Below are 16,648 nucleotides of genomic sequence, written 5' to 3'. Positions count from 1 at the left end.
CGCCCGCAGCCGCAGCCGCCGCCGCAGCCCCCGGAGCCCCCGGCGGCGCCCGGGCAGCGCCAGCTGGTCTACGTCTTCACCACGTGGCGCTCGGGCTCGTCCTTCTTTGGGGAGCTGTTCAACCAGAACCCCGACGTCTTCTTCCTCTACGAGCCCGTGTGGCACGTGTGGCAGAAGCTGTACCCGGGCGACGCCGTGTCCCTGCAGGGCGCTGCGCGGGACATGCTGGGCGCACTCTACCGCTGCGACCTGTCTGTTTTCCAGCTGTACAGCACGGCGGGGGCGGGCAGGAACCTCACCACGCTGGGCATCTTTGGTGCGGCCACCAACAAGGTGATCTGCTCGGCGCCGCTGTGCCCAGCCTACCGCAAGGATGTGGTGGGCCTGGTGGACGACAAGGTGTGCAAGAAGTGCCCGCCGCAGCACCTGGGCCTGCTGCAGGAGCAGTGCCACCAGTACCGCACGCTGGTCATCAAGGGCGTGCGTGTCTTTGACCTGGCTGTGCTGGCACCCCTGCTGCACGACCCTGCGCTGCGTCTCAAAGTCATCCACCTGGTGCGGGACCCCCGTGCCGTGGCCAGCTCCCGCATCAAGTCCCGTCACGGCCTGATCCGCGAGAGCCTGCAGGTGGTGCGGAGCCGTGACCCCCGCATCCACCGTATGCCCTTCCTGGACGCCAGCCACAAGCTGGGTGGCAAGAAGGAGGGTGGCGGCGGTGGTGGCGGCGGCTCAGACTACCACGCGTTGGGGGCCATGGAGGTGATCTGCAGCAGCATGGCCAGGACCCTGCAGACTGCCCTGCACCCGCCAGACTGGCTGCAGGGCAACTACCTGGCTGTGCGCTATGAGGACCTGGTGGTAGATCCCATCAAGACCCTGCGGCAGGTGTACAGCTTCGTCAACCTGGTGGTGAGCCCTGAGATGGAGAAATTTGCCCTCAATATGACCAGTGGGCCAGGCTACTCCTCCAAGCCCTTTGTGGTATCTGCTCGGAACGCCACCCAGGCCCTGAGTGCCTGGAGGACAGCACTGAGCTACCAGCAGATAAAGCAGATTGAGGAGTACTGCCATCAGCCGATGGCTGTGCTGGGCTACGAGAGGGTCAGCAGCCCCGAGGAGGTGAAGGACCTCAGCAAAACATTGCTCAGGAAACCGAGGCTGTGAGTGGGGCGCAGAGAGGTTGCGATCATCCACCCCAAAGGGTTGCAGATCTGCTGACCCTGAGAGCTGAGCCCATTGCAGGAACCAGCTGTGCTTGCTGGAGAGGGCAAGTGAGAGAGGGCAGCTTGGTTCTTCTGCTAGCTGGGGTATGGCCTTTCCCCCAAAGACTGAGAGGGTAATGCACATTAACATTTTTGCGTTGCCGGGTTATAGACAATTAAAAAAAGTGGAACTTAATAGTATTTGTAAAACCCCTTTCCCTGCTCTTGAAATGCCGGGAGGATTCGGTACCAAAATCTTGTTTACAAACAGACAATGGTAATGACAGACTTACCGAATTCCTGAGACACCTGTGCTGGGGACAGGATGATTTTGAAAGCATAATACTGAGAATTGGACTTTTGTATAAAACAAATGTTCCAGGGTGATATGAATAAAGAAAATAATAAATGATTTTTATAATTACCTCGATTGTTTGGGAATCATGCCCATTGTGCATGTGAACTTAGAAAGGTATTTGTTTAATGTACACATTTGATAGCAACAAAGACATTTTAAGGGTCCCTGTTGGGGCAAGTGGGGAGATCAGCAGATCAACAGGAGATCAACAGCTTGGCAGTTTATCTCTTCCTGTTCAAAGGTTAGAAGCTGCTTTTTCTGGTGAACAAATATGAATCCCACAAATATAGTGCAGATTTCATGCCCATATGCACATATCTCAAATCATTCTCTGCTTAAATAGCAAACACGTTTAAGTTGTACTGTACTGAAAAAAAATGGCAGGGGCCGGGGGGAGGAAGAAAGCAAGCAAAGTGCCACTCTATCTCCATAAAAAGTTTAAAGCATTTTCCATTATAATAATATTTATTTTTTGTCTTGAAGGGTGTTCAGGATTCTTTGTTAAAGAGAGTATGTGTACTTGCAAAAAAGCAACTCCCCCAACAAAACAGAATTTAAACGGATGCTTATAATACTGAAAAGGTTAGCACGTATCCAGACGGGCTACACACACACGCACACACAATTGCTATAGACAGATAAAATACTTGAGTATATTTTTGACATGTTCATTGCCAGCTGATATAAAGGGAGCAGAAAAATAAACTGGAGCTTCCATATAGAACTTCATTTTCCCCCAATGTCTTAATGTATGGATGTGTGTTTGTTTGTCTATACAGAAGGTAGGAACAGACATTTTTTGGTTTGCAGGGTCCATGCCACAGTTTTTAGTCAAGGAAAACTACCATTTGACAATAAAATGAAATGTTGGTCAGATTTGTTGTAAATTGTTGTAGCTGCAGCACGGAGCTAGATGATGATTTTGGCTCTCAGTCCCTGTGAGTTTTGTCTGGACTATCAGGCACATTATTAAACTTGGTAGAAGTAGGAGATGTTACTTCTCTCAATTCTGTTTGCCAAAAAATGTCCACGTTCACAAAGGGAAAATGGTGCGCCACTTATGAGAACTGCAGCCACCTGCAAGTACTTGTTAAGCCTGTTGTTAATATTCTCCAACGCTGTTCAAAGGGAACATGGTGAACTTTGCAATATTGAATTAAAAAAAAAATCCAAATAGTGTTAGGTTATGAGACCACCATTTTTTCCCTGTGAGAAGCACATTTTATATTACCTACCTGAATGTTGTGCCTTCAGAAAATACAAAGAATTTATAGGAAAAAGAAGATTTGGGCTGTAGAAAATATATAAGTAGGATATTGATAAGTGTGTGTGCGTACAGGCGTGTGTGTCTACTTTTGTATGTGTGAAAATTGTGGCTTATGTATAATGTGTCTATTTTTTGTATTAATATGAAACTTTTAAGTTAAAGATGATACATCAGACTACTAAGGCATTTACATTCTTGATAAAACATTGGCAATTAAATGTTCTCAAAAGGCAATGTAGGTGTTTAATAAGCCCGTTGAAAAGCTCATTGTACAAGGTTGCATGTACACTTGCTGAATAATTTTATGACATTGTACCCATTTTCTTAATTCATCAGTAGAAGCAGTAAAAGTAACATTGATAATGCTTTATTGGGAACATTTCATTGTTAAATATAATTTATTCCCAAGCACCATGGATATTAAGGGTGAGAAATGGAAGGGATGTTTATTTGTTTAATTAAAATGAATATTGAAATCAATTTATTGTGATAATGGAGCTAGATGTTTCATGTCAACACCATAAGTATTCTGATTTTACTTTGGATGATTTTTAAGTATTTGGGCTTGGGCTGCTGCTTGATTATCCTGTCCCAAACAAAGCATCCCAGGGGACTGCATATAAAGATTCCATTCTGGTTTTAGACCATGTGGCTTCATTAAATGCCTTTTCTTCTAGTTGTATAATCCTGTTCTGCTGCTTCATAGCAACTGCACAGTCTTTATACATTCTATTATTAGGGGGGTTAACCACTTAAGGCTACAGTGCCATTCTCTAGCTACCTTTTAGCAAAGGAATTTGGGTTGTTCCCCTAAATTTTGGAATCTGTATCTGTGATGATTTCAGATCATGCTGTGTTAAGCATGAGAGTTTCATGCACTTTCTAAACTAGGATTTGTCACATGTTATTCTACCAGCTCCTCTGATACCAGAAGCCAAATCCTGCTCATTTACTCTTCCATGGGAGTTTTGTGAGAGAGAAACTGCAGGTTTGATTCCAAGAATATTAGGAGACACATTTAGTTTGTTTAGCCTCCACAAGTGATAAAGCCAGAGGAAGTACCTTCCACATTTTAAATGCCTTTCAAAATTTTTTTGTAAGTTGAACTCGGGTCTCTTGAGATGAAAGGCTAGTGGTTATAATCAATTTTGAAACAAGTATTTTTCCTCCAATGGGCATGAAAGGATGAGAGAGACTATTCTTTTTTTCCTCTTACATGTTTAATTGACACAGTGTGTTTTAAGTGTCCTTGAAAGCAGGGGGCATTTCTACTTCTAATTCCAGACATGGGTCTCCTTGGAACCGAGAATACCAATCATGTCAAATTATACCCTGGCTTCTTAATGTGAACAGACTGACTATCAGCCAGATCCCACCTGCTTTATTCAGATAATCTCACTGATGTCTTCAGGTCAATTTCATTTTCTGTCTAATGTCATTGAAACTAGTAGAATTACAGACCGGGTGAATGTGGTCCACTGAAATGACATGTACAAATAAGGCAAGAAGGATGTAACACATAAGCTATGTGTTAACCTAGAACTTCTAGGTATACTTATACTCAAGTCGTCAGTGACATGTTTGAGTACTCATTGTCTAACGGCAGTTTCTTATCTAGTGTATCATTGCTCCTGAAAAGGTGTTTGTGGGTAGATGTGGAGTAAAGCCAGAACTGAGTCAAATATTCTCTCTCCACTATGAACCATATAACATACCTTATCTAAAGAATAAATTGAGCTCTTTGGACTTACTGATAACAAATGAGGTTGCTGGAAACTGTATAGCGTGAAACATTGTTACTCAACCCCATTCCATCTGTAGTTCCTTCGGTAAATAACATTTTGCTAAGATGATACTTAGAGTCTGCATATTCTTGATTATATTAACTTTAAAAAACATTAATCTTACCATTTTTTTCTGAGTTTGGAGTTTTTCAGGTTATGAGATCGTGAAAGAGTGATGGTGCTATAATCTAGCACTATTAGATATTTAACATCCCAACTGGCTGGAACTTAAATTATAAAAGGCAAGATGTAACTCAATCTAAGGCTAAGTGATAGAAAGCAAATTGTACGGTAGTGCTATGATAAATACAGACCTTGCACACATACCATTGCTTCTGCATTCCAGAATTCTGTATAAGATGTGTGTAAATAAATCATGTAAAAACCAAATGATAATGCACTTAGGGAAAATGTATGAATTAAGCTATAATGTTGAGCATCTGCAATAAAACCTGGGTGGAAATGATATGTAGGGAAGGAGACATTGTCTCCCAGATGAGTTAAAGAATGGAGGAAGGAATACAAGCCTCACTGATATCCATGGCAATGATCTCCATAGTGTCAGTATTTCTTCCCTGAAATTTGGAAGTTTTCTTGTCCTCCTTGTCTAGTCTTGCTCTAAAAAGGGATGAGTGGGCTATGAGTTGTACCAGTGCAGTGCTAAGAAGTATCTAAAACTTGCGCCTAAAGCTGCTCCTATAGCAGTATTTGTCTGCTGTGTTGTGGATGAAGATTGGGCTCTTATTTCAGTTCATATTTACCAAGTGAAAAACAACAATGAAAATCAGCATAGGGGAAATAATAATAAAAAAATTAGCATCACAGCAAGAAATCAAATAAAGAGCAGTATGGGCTTGTTTCTGTAGGGTTCTGAGTTTCCTCAGTTTCTGTTGGCATCATTGGGGCACGAGGGTTGTTCAGAACCATTATGGAAAGAGGCCCAAAGGCTAGATGTTGAAAGATTTTTAGGCCCTTAAGAGGATTTTCCTGAAAGCTTAGGCATCTAACTCCTATTGAAGGAGGAGATACGAACAGAAGTCAATAAGAGTTTGGCTTCTCTATGGGAGAGAGGCATTTAGATGCTTTTGAAGATCCCACTAGGCACTTATCTGGACCTTTAGATGTTTAAGTACCTTTACAAATATGGCCTCTGAAGAACTAATTTGTGCCACATATTTCTTACCCTTTAAAACAACTTGACCTTAACTGTTGCTGCAGGTGACACTTATACTGAAATGTTCATGATGGCAGTACATCAGCAGCAGCAGCTTAGCTGTTTCAGAGGCTCAGCAGCAAAATGGTTAGCAATAATCACTTTGGAAAGAAGTGGATTTATAATTAGGATGCTTCATCCAGTCACGTCTTTTGTTTTACCCAAGGGTGATAAAGATAAGAGTAAAGGCAAGAGACATTTATTTAGAAGAAAGGAAAGGAATACAAAACAGTCTGTTAGAAGTCACTCTTGCCTTGCTGTAGGAAGAAAGAAATCCTGTGGAGGAGCCAATTAGAAAAACAAATACTACACAGCAAGGTTAGAGGAGGAAAGATACAGATATTTGCATGTTAAAAGCAAGGATGATAAAACCCTAAAGGGGATAACACAAAATGTACAGATGCTGTACATTATAGCTATTAAAATCGTTCTCAATACATAGAAAAGGATCCCTCGCTTCACAATACTGACATTTTTGGACCTTTTTTTAAGTTTACAACTTGTAGGATCCTGGGTCCTGGGTATGAGTTATATTTAGGGTTCAATTAATGTGTTAATCATGCCATAACTAATAAGTGCTATATATTCCGGTGATTTATTTTTATGGCATCATAAAGTTGGCAATCCAGCCACAAAGACATTCCACAAAATACATGAAACATCTCTGTAGCTCATTTGCAAGGCACCAGAACCCGAGTGTGTAGCATGTCCCCTCCCAATACTGACAATCAGCTGACAATCAGCATCAGGATGGGGGTCAGCATTGGGCCTGGGAAAGTCCTGGTCCTGATGCAGAAAATGGGCTGCCAGGGAGGTGGTATACAAAGTTCCCTTGTAGGGGGAAGCCTGTTGACCCATCAGGATAGCCCCAGGTTTGGTTCAAGACTGAGGGCTGGGGCCAACAATCAGATGATTGTTGGCACTGGCCTGGTGGCCCCATGCCCCATGGATCAAGCTGGAGGCAGCTCCATAGTGGCATAACTGGGATATAGGAAATTTTATGCTGCATCCCAAACACTGAACATGCTGCCATGCCAGATGTGTGTGGCAGGACATGCAGTGTTTTGGGATGGGGCATAAACTTTCTCAGTTCCCAATTGTGCCATTGTTTTAATGTCTGTCAGGGGCCTGAAATTAACTTTAAGAAGGAAACATTTTTTAGTTTATTTGAAAGGATCCATGTAGATTCATATTTGCTGTTCCAAGCTCATTTTTACTTAGATATAGCAATGCACACACTTTTGGCCTTAGTTTCTCTCTATCTCTGTCTCTCCCTTCCCTTCTCTACAATTCCATTCATGAATTCCCATAGCTAGATTTTTGGTGCTACTATCAATTTCAACTGCCAGATGGTTCCTTATCCCACCTACAAGGAGTATCAGCAGTGATTTGTTCCAAGCCATGTGTATGTCATGCAACATTTTATCACATGAAAGGTGCTAGAAAAATGGAAATGTTTAGTTGCTGTAAGACTTGAGTTAGCATTCAACAAGTGGCTACTGATGACTCCTATAGATGGCTCTGGGACAGATCTTGCAGTCCTTACTCACGTGAGTATTTCCATCAAGTACATGATTAGTTATCCAAGTACTGTAAGAGTGAGCACTCCCACTTTAGGTAGTTTTTAAATACATATCAAATCTCTACGTATACTTGACTTAATGCTTTATTTCACAGAATAGAAGGCTCCCACATGCCATAACACTACGGCTCCATCAGAGCCTGTCAGAGCTATCTCTGAATCAGCTAAAAGGGGTTGCTGTACAAAGATGTAAGGTCTTTTTTTTCCCTTAGGAACAAAGGACGCTCACTAAATTTGTGCCTGTGAAGAGGCAGCCCTGGAACTGAAACACAGGCTATACAGTGACACTGCTATTGAACTCTTAATGGAAATGTCACAACCAGATGGATATGATCTATGGCTATATCTACATAAGCAACTGCTAGTTTTATGAAGGAGCATAGTGGGATTTTCCTGTTGCTTCTTATTCTAATTCTGATTGGCTTGTGCTGGGCTTTTTGTTTATTCAAGTCAGAAAATGATATTTAGCTCCTGCTTTGTATCGCATAGAAGCCTTACAAAACAAACCATCTGAGGACACATTACAAAACATTCCCTTCTTAAGGGCTTAGACTCTCTGAAACTTGCATGTCAGTGGTACAGACCAGTAGGGACAAGAGGCAGCCTAGGTATTTTGTGTGGGACACATCAGGTAGACAGCATGGGAAAAATGGTATCTGGGGGATAGCGGAGTCCTGCAAGCCAAGGGCACAGAGGGGCCAAGGAGGAGAAGCTGCAGCAGGTTCCAGCACAAGGGCCAATGGAGACCAGGGCCACGAAGCAATTTCTTGTGTTAGAAATCTGACTTGTGAGAAGAAGACCATGAGCCTGCTGCCAGAAATACAACAGCAGAAGAGGCATATTATTTCCTTAAGCAGGAGTGGGGTGAGGGAACTGACTCAGAAGGACAACCCGGAGAGGTACCAGAAGAAAATATGGAGCATGGGACTGAAGAGGAAGCTATCCGGTTGACAAAGTTCAGTGAGAAGACAAGGGCAACTGCAGGCTTCGGCAGTGGTTGTTGAGCAGCTGAAGAGGGTCTGTGAGAAAGTTATAAGCATGGACATTGTGAGAAATTAATGCTGCAGTTATGGTTCTACTTTTTATAGCCAAAGTGCACAAATATAGCACAGGAAGGGGAGGATTTGAGAGGTCAGATCTCTTTGACTGCTAAGTACAGTTGGAACTCCCTGCTGGGCAGCAGGTCCTGAAAGAAAGCAACACATTGGCTGCAGATGAGCATTGGAGTACCTCAAAGAGATGATGGACAAGGAAAGTGATAGGCTTTGTTTACCAAGTGCTTGATGTGCAGGGAGTATTTCAGGAGAAAGACCCTTACTCACAGAAATCAGTCAGTGGAAAAGAGTTAGAGGGACTAATGTCTGAAAAATAGACTGGCAATGACAAAAGAAAGAAATTAGGATCTACTGAGTGAGAGGTGTAATAAAGTGGGCTACCCCATTAATGCCCAGACAACCTGCCTGTTATCTGTTGCACCTGAGGAGAAAGAAAGCCCAGAGGAGGAGACTGGCTAGAGAGAGGACAGATGAGCTGCAGCTGTGGGAAGCAAGACAAGTTAAGGGGTCTCAGAGCAGGTGGGTGGCTGTTGATGGGAACTTCTTTTGGCAGCAGGCTCCTAGGAAGCTGGCCCAGGAAGGGACACAAGGTGGGTGTGTGTACTTGGGATGGTCCAGTAAGAAGCAGGATGGGAATGACAGAAAGCTGTTTCCAGTTGCTTTTGTACAGGGTCCCTGGCCTGGAGTCTAGGCAGGTGGTTGAGTCTGAGTCCTCTGAACACCTGGAAGTGGGGGTTGCTGAAGACTGACATAGATTTTTAGCTGTCTCCTTGAGAGGGAAAAGACTACTGGAGACCCTGCAGGCAGACTGGAATTGTGTGCCTCCTTGTAAGGGGGGAGAGGATGAGGGTGATGTAGCTGATATGGATGATCTCAGAGACCTGGAGGAGTGAGAGGGGCTATATTTATACACTTCTTTAGAAGGATGTGCTCCTAATGGCTAGCACATCAGATGGACTGTCTTCTTGAACTTCAGACCAAGCTTGTCCTTACTAGAACAGCTGCTGCTAGTGGTTATCCTGCACATTGCAATGCAGCAACCTTTGGGAAAGGAGGACAAGGGCTTAATGGGATGATCACTCCTTCCTAGGCACTAGGAGACTGGATGGATATCTGAGGAAAAATTACTATCTGGTTTACCATAACCAAGTCAGTAACTGTGGCTCTGGAATGTGCACTTAGCACATTCTGTGAAAAATCTCCTGTCCCTTTTGTGGTTGGGTTTGGAGTCCCAACCATTGGGACTTTTTTATTAGTGAAGGAACCACAGGATTCAGCTGCTTTGTTCCTTGCACCATTGGCTGTAGTGGTCCAAAGAGATCCCATGGTACAGGAGTAGCATCAAAGGACAGGGTGATTCTGCAGGCACTTTTCTTGCACATGGTTAGAAGGTAAGTAAACTTATTTTCCCTTGACTTTGAGCTTCTGAAATGAGTAAAAAGCTTCTCTGGTACAACTCTGAAAACCTGTAATCTGTAGATGGCAGAAAAGATTGCTAATTTACTATTTTTTAATGAAAGTTAACTTTAATTGCAAAAAACCCCTTAAATTTTCATATTATATTTATAAATGGTAACTTGCACCATAACTTAATTTGTGTGCTTTTATTTCAAGATCTCATAATACCTGAAGAATGTTGAGTGTTGACATAAAGGTTTCAGATGAGGAAGAAATTACTTTTTTTAAATTTAAAAAAAAAAAAATAAATTGTCAAAGCAAAATGGATCTCCCATCTGGACAAAGGGATGAGCTGGAGGCATGATGCATTCAATTTTATATGTTCAGATATAGTTGCCCATTTATAAAAGGTGCTAGGCTCTCTATTTAAACACTCCCAATGGGACTAAGTGGCCTGATCCTAAACAAGTCTCAAACAAGGACCCTGGGGGATGTTGTTTGGAAAGTGTAGGCTTGGCAGCACTACACTCAAGGAAAAGCGAAGGGATATCAAAACAGAAGCTGCCTCTTTCCCCACCACTGGAACAAAGACTTCACCTCCTGTGGCCATTTCAACAGAGGCAGGAGAAGTCTGGTAAAATGGAAGGTGTTAAATGCTTGAAAAAGTTTGTAAGGGATCTCTAGAAAGCCAGGGAAAGGAATGCATGAAAAGGAAGTTCAAGCAGGGATGAGGTGTCTGTGAGCTCTGCTTGCTACCCTATACAGCTGTATACGGAGGGGGGGGGGGGCGCGGCAGCAAGAACCCAGTTGCACACTCAACTGTTACCTGTGAATTTGCCAGGTAGCTAGAAAATTTTGAGTTAAAGCTAAGACTGCATTGTGTAAATTAGTATCAAAGATGCACCCTGTGGGCTAGTTGTGGCCTGTCATCCAGCCCCTGAGACTCTCTGACCTCTAGTCAGTTCCCGTCTATTCTCTAGAATAGCTGGTGGGACACCTTTTCCCTTATCTTCAGTCTCCCCTGCCAAGTAACTTTTCCATCCTTCCTCAGCTGGCCTTAACCTGCTGATCAAATGCACACTACTTGCTTCCTTCTGGAAGGGAGTTAAGGAAGGGGTGGTGGGGAGCAGAAGTGATTTGAGCTACTGGTAGCCAGTCTGTTTTAAAAGACTTCCTTATGAATACTAGACCATAAGCATAGGGGCCTTAGCAGCTCTCCATTGCTTGCTATGTCACCACCCTTTTGAGTATCGGTGTGATAGGAATGTAAAAAGGGAATAGCTAGAGGGCCCTGCATACAAAATGGAGTTTGCAGGATGACCAAGTTCCCAGTATTAAACTGAACTTGTAATGTCTACCTAGGTAGACTTCCCCCCCAATTTTTACAAAAAAAAAAATCAGTAGGATGTTGCATCTATTGGGTCCAAATCCTGTCTTCTAAGCATCTTTTTTTTACTATTAAATGATAGTAATTCCTTAAGATTTATGAAAGTCTATACACAGCGTGTGCTTAATGAGCCTTTAATTCAGCAGAAGTCTCTGTCTCGGAAGATGTCAGGCTTGTTTTGGGACCAGCAGAATAGTAGTGGGGTTTTATGTATGCATGTTGCCCTTCCAGTCATGGTTTAGTGAGTGGTTGAATGCACTGCTACTTTTCTGCCATTGATTCAATGATACAGTACCAAGGCAACCCTTCAGATGCACTTTGCAATGTCCCCGGACATACTGTTAGCACTTCATATCCTGCAAACCTTCATAGAGTTTGTTCAAGAACAACAGATGCAGGACAGAGCAAGATCATTCAGATGCCTGAGAGGAGATGTTTGTAGCCTTTATCATCTACTGGTTACATATTGAGTGGAATAGGGTTTAAGTCCCTTTTACTCCTGAGTGAAATTTTAATTCTGGGCTGAGGTTCAGATTTGGGGTTAGATGTGATTCAAGTCATCTCTACATAGACCTTGGGCTTAGCAGGACCCAACTAATGCATAGGTTATAGTTCTGATTAGCTGCTGAAGTCTCCCTATGTGAGGGGCAGAAAAAGACATAAAAGGAACTAACTGCAAATGGATAGGTCATAGAAAATTAGGGCTGAAAGGGATCTGAGGAGGTCATCTAGTCCAAATCCTGCTAAAAGCAGTACCATCTCCACCTAGATCATCCCAGCCAAAGCTTTGTTTGCCAGGCTTTGAAAACCTGCAAGGATGGAGCTTCCACCACCACATCTCTGGGTAACCTGTTTCAGTGTTTTACTACCCTCCTAGTGAGAAAATTCTTCCTCATATCTAAACTTAACTTCCCTTGCTGCAACTTGAGACCATTGCTCCTTGTTCTGTTATCAGCCATCACTGAGAACAGTCTAGCTCAGGGGTTCTCATTCCCTGGGCCGTGGGTTGGCTGTCGTCTGCAGCACGGTCGGCTGCCAGACCAGAAGTGGCCGTGGATTGCAAACTGCGGCCCCACCCCCGAGCCAGGCAGAGAGGCCGTGGCTCCTTTAGCAGGGCCCACGGCAGTTCAGGGTTTGGCCCACACGCCCACCTGCATGTAGCTTTACCTCTCTGCTGGCCAGAAATTCTGTCACTGGCTGGCTGTGACTTCTGGGCCATGGTTTGCCGGGCCATGGCATAAAAACTTTGGGAACCTCTGGTCTAGCTCCATCCTCTTTTGAACCCTGATTCAGGTAGCTGAAGGCTGCTACTAAGTCTCTACTTGGTCTCCTCCTCTCTAGATGAAGTAAGTCCAATTCCCTCAGTCTGTCATAAGTCATGTTCCCCAGCTCCTTCATCATGTTTGTTGCCCTCTGCTGGACTCTCCAATTTGTCCACACCCTTTCTGTAGTGGGGGTCCAAAACTGAACACAGCACTCCAGATGTGGTTTCACCAGTGTTGAATAGAGGGGAATGATCACTTCCCTTGACCTACTAGCAACACTCCTACCAATGCAGCCCAGTATGGTGTTAGCTTTCTTTCAATGAGGGCACACTGCTGGCTCATATTCAGCTTATTGTCCAGTGTAACCCCCAGGTCCTTTTCTGCAGAGCTGCTGCCCAGCCAGTCAGTCCCAGCCTGTCCTGGTGCATGGGTTTGTTCCAGCCTAAGTGCAGGACTTTGCACTTGTCCTTGTTGAACCTCATGAGATTTCTTTTGACCCAATTCTCCAATTTGTCCAAGTCATTCTGAATCCTAGCCCTACCCTCCAGTGTATCTACTACTCCCCCTGGCTTGGTGTCATCTGTGAACTTGCTGAGGATGCACTGTATAGCATCTTCAATCTCTTCATCCATGCCCTGGAACAAAACCAGCCTTAGGATGCACCCCTGGGTGTTACCAGATGTCTGTCCCTTTGGGGTACACTCATTTATTAATGTTTCTGGGGTGTCTGTAATGCTACCAATGTACTGCTTGTGTCATGTGTTTCCATACAGAGCTCTGTCTCTCCCTTCTGCAAATTCTGAACCCCAATGGAGCTACCTTGCAGGGCTTAGTTTCAATGGAGCTGGGTTTCTCCAGCTACTGAATCGGTCAGACAAACGCGCACATGCATACACGTTAACCGTATGTCTGAGCGGGCAGGGTTAATCAGCATTTCCAAGCTGACACCCTCATAGACCTTGGACTATAACCCCCCAATCTCTTGTCACAATTGTCCTGGTAGTAACTCCCTTGATGGGCAGACCTAACAGGATTTTTGGGCTTTATAGGGGTCTTTGGCTTGGGTAAAAAGTCTGGCTGCGGAGCAAAGAGGGAGGCTGAGAAGGAATGAGGTTCAGAGACTGTATGGCAACCAGTTTGAGCATCAAAGTTATTTTATTGCCAGGTATAGGAAATGCATGATGATACTAGTAGTAATAGCCATAAAAAGAAAAACAAACAAAATGGTTACAATTACACAATTTCAATTGTGTATTTGGGGGGGTCTAGCTCAAGTTTGATTAGCAAAGGTCAGGTTTAGAAAGCGAGCTTGCTCAAGTTTCATCAGCAGAAGTTGGGCTTAGAACAGTGGTGTACTGACTGGGGGATGTGAGGGGTGGGAGGGGGCCATGGCCCCTGGGTGCTGGAGACCCACAGTACATTGCTGGTTTAGAAAGCTGTGCCTGGAGTAAGGCAGAGAGGGATTAAACCAAGTCTGAGGCTTAGAAAGTGGGCTTAAACAGAGAGTGTGGGGGGAGAGAGTTGGGATCTCACCACTCAGTGAAGCTTGAACCAGCCGAGGTTCCCAGGTGTTTGGGCAGCTTGCAGATGAGCTGCTCACCTTAGGGTCCAGAGTGGTTGAGACAGGTGGGCAGAGCTCCCAGCACAATCAGTGAAGGTTTTCCAGGCAGGCAAGAAGAAGGTGAAATCCCAGTGGAACTGGTGCAGTGCTTGGATCCAAGCACCAGAACAGAAACTTGAGCCTTGGGTAGGGGTTTTTGTAAGGGGATAACAATGGTTCAAGGAAAAACTCTAGGTTTTGTTTATGGGTAAATGATGGCTCAAGGTACTATACCAGAGTTGTTTTATTATGCTGGACAATGGGAGGTGATCATTCCTGGCTATGGGCAGTGTTTCCCTGAGGGATCTCACAGTGCAAACAGGCTGATTCAGTGTTTTGGGTACCAATACAGAAGTCATCACTAGAATTGGTCTGATAAATGCTGAGTTGGGTGTGTGCAGACATGGGTTGATTTAGCATTTGGAGCAGGAATCCCCCATGGTGCAGTGCTCCCCTGCTTCTCTGGTCCCAGAGTTCAGTGTGGTCCCTGTCTTCGAATCTCTCCTCTCCATTCTGAATGCTAATGGAGGTGCCTCCTGCTCCCTGGTCCCATTTGCATCAGAGATGGGGAGTTGCCTTAATCTTGTCCCCCTTGTCCAGAGGGGTTTAGGGGTGTCTCACTGCATCTTCATTGCCTTTTTGTAAGTCCTGCTTCTGATCAGCTTTGGCTCGGGCAGAGGTGAGGGAAGGGGGAGAGTCCTTCATGAGTCGGACAGGCTGGGTGCTGCGGCAGGGTTCCACAGGAGTGCAGGGCTGACGGGTAACATTGGACACTACGCTTCATACCAGCTACAAACTAGATGTTGAGCCACTGATTATTACTCTCCGAGCCTGATGCTTCAGTCAGTTTTCTATCCACCTTCCAGTCTGTTTATCCAGCCTGTACTTCCTTAGCTTGACTGCTAGAATGTAGGAGGCCATATCAAAAAGCCTTGCTAAAATCAAACTACACCACATCCACTGGTCTCCCTGTATCCATAGAGCTAGCCTTCCATGATGAGATGACAATCGGGTTGGTCAGCCATGACTTACCCATAGTGATCCATGCTGACTGCTCCTAATCACCCTTTTCTCCTCCAAGTGCTTAGAAATGGATTCCTTGAGGTCCTGCTCCATGATCTTTCCAGGGACTGAGGTGAGGCGGACTAGTCTGTAGTTCCCTGGATCCTTGTTTTTTCCTTTCTTAAATATGGGCACTGTTTGCCCCTTTTCTAATCATCTGGGACCTCTCCAATCACCATGAGTTTTTTCAAAGATGATGGCCAATGGTTCTGCAATCATATCAACCAACTCCCTCAGCACCCTTGGGTGTATCCCATCCAGTCCCATGGACTTGTACACCTCCAGCTTTTCTAAGTAGTCCCTAACCTGTTACTTCCCATCTGAGGGCTGCTTGCCCCCCCCCCCCCCCGAACTGAGCTGCCCAGTGCAGTCTGGGAACTGACTGTATGTAGAGACTGAAGCACGATAGTCATTGAGAACTTTTGCTTTTTCTGCATCCTTTCACAAGGTTGTTTTTCCCCCATTCAGTAAGGGACCCACATTTTCCCTTCTCCTCCTCTTGATGCCAGCATACTTGTAGAAACCCTTCTTGTTACCCTTCACGTATCTTTTTAGCTGTAACTCCAATTATGCTTTGGCCTTCCTGACTTCATCCCTGCATGCTTGAGCAATGCTCTTGTATTCTTCCCTAGTTATTTCTGCAAGTTTCTACCTCTTATAAGTTTCCTTGTGATTTAGTTGACTAAAGAGTTCTGCCATACTTGCTAGTATGATGCTTTTAAAGATGAGGACCACTTTAAATTTTTCATGTAAAGACCTTACAAATATTTAGTTAGTTATTTTTATTATAAAAAATTACCCCACTTCAATAACATAATGAAAAAAAGTATCATGACTAAAGTTGTGTATCTTCCTCCCCCTCCTCCCCACTTTGAGTCATCTGGAAAAGATTTGAAGGGAAATTAATAGTTCTTACTGTAGGCTTTTGTTTATTTTGGAATTTGCTAATGTTGAGTACTGAGCAGAGAGTTGAATGAATTGCTATTTCTTCCCCCCAAAGATTCTCTGGGGCTAAGAACAGATTTCTTCCAGAACAAAGTCTTTTATCCTGGGATCCTATGGAGGTACAAGCCCATTATCCCACTTTACCTGTGATGTATCCAAAAGATAACCCTCCTCTCTTCCTTCTCCCCCCAGCTAATTAGTGAACTGCCATTCAGACTGCTATTTGTTCCTGTTTTGATGCAAGTGAAGCTAGGGACAGTCAGACCCAAAGTAAACCAGAGGTCTCCCCCACCCCGGGTGCTGCTTTCCTACATGATACCCAAGCTACTGGATAAGCTCTATTGGTTAAACAGCTAGTTCAGCATTGTAAAAGTAAATTTGTAGTTATGTATATTGCCAATGCAAGGGGTTAAGATGACATGCGCAAAAGAGCTCTCAAACGGAGTTTTCCACGAGTGTGCTCGACACATGCCCCTTGTGCGACCCCGAGAGCTGTCAATCAGGCTGACCTACTTTTCAGCGTGGTGCAT

General features: G+C 44.3%; 1 protein-coding gene across 1 annotated transcript; it reads left to right on the top strand.

Annotated features, from left to right (window-relative positions):
* Positions 1-6: 6 nt before the first annotated feature.
* Positions 7-3,307, top strand: CHST2 (carbohydrate sulfotransferase 2; the record flags this gene model as incomplete). Its single annotated transcript, XM_019503551.1, has 1 exon — positions 7-3,307. A coding segment is annotated over one exon (1,158 nt), but the record flags the coding sequence as incomplete, so codon positions are not given.
* Between the last annotated feature and the right edge of the window lie 13,341 nt (positions 3,308-16,648).

This window comes from Gavialis gangeticus, unplaced genomic scaffold (assembly GCF_001723915.1).
Source record: "Gavialis gangeticus isolate Ggan-Ray unplaced genomic scaffold, GavGan_comp1, whole genome shotgun sequence".
Classification (NCBI taxonomy): domain Eukaryota; kingdom Metazoa; phylum Chordata; order Crocodylia; family Gavialidae; genus Gavialis; species Gavialis gangeticus.
The sequence above is the reverse complement of the archived record's forward strand: the minus strand, read 5'-3'. Positions and strand labels throughout refer to the sequence as shown.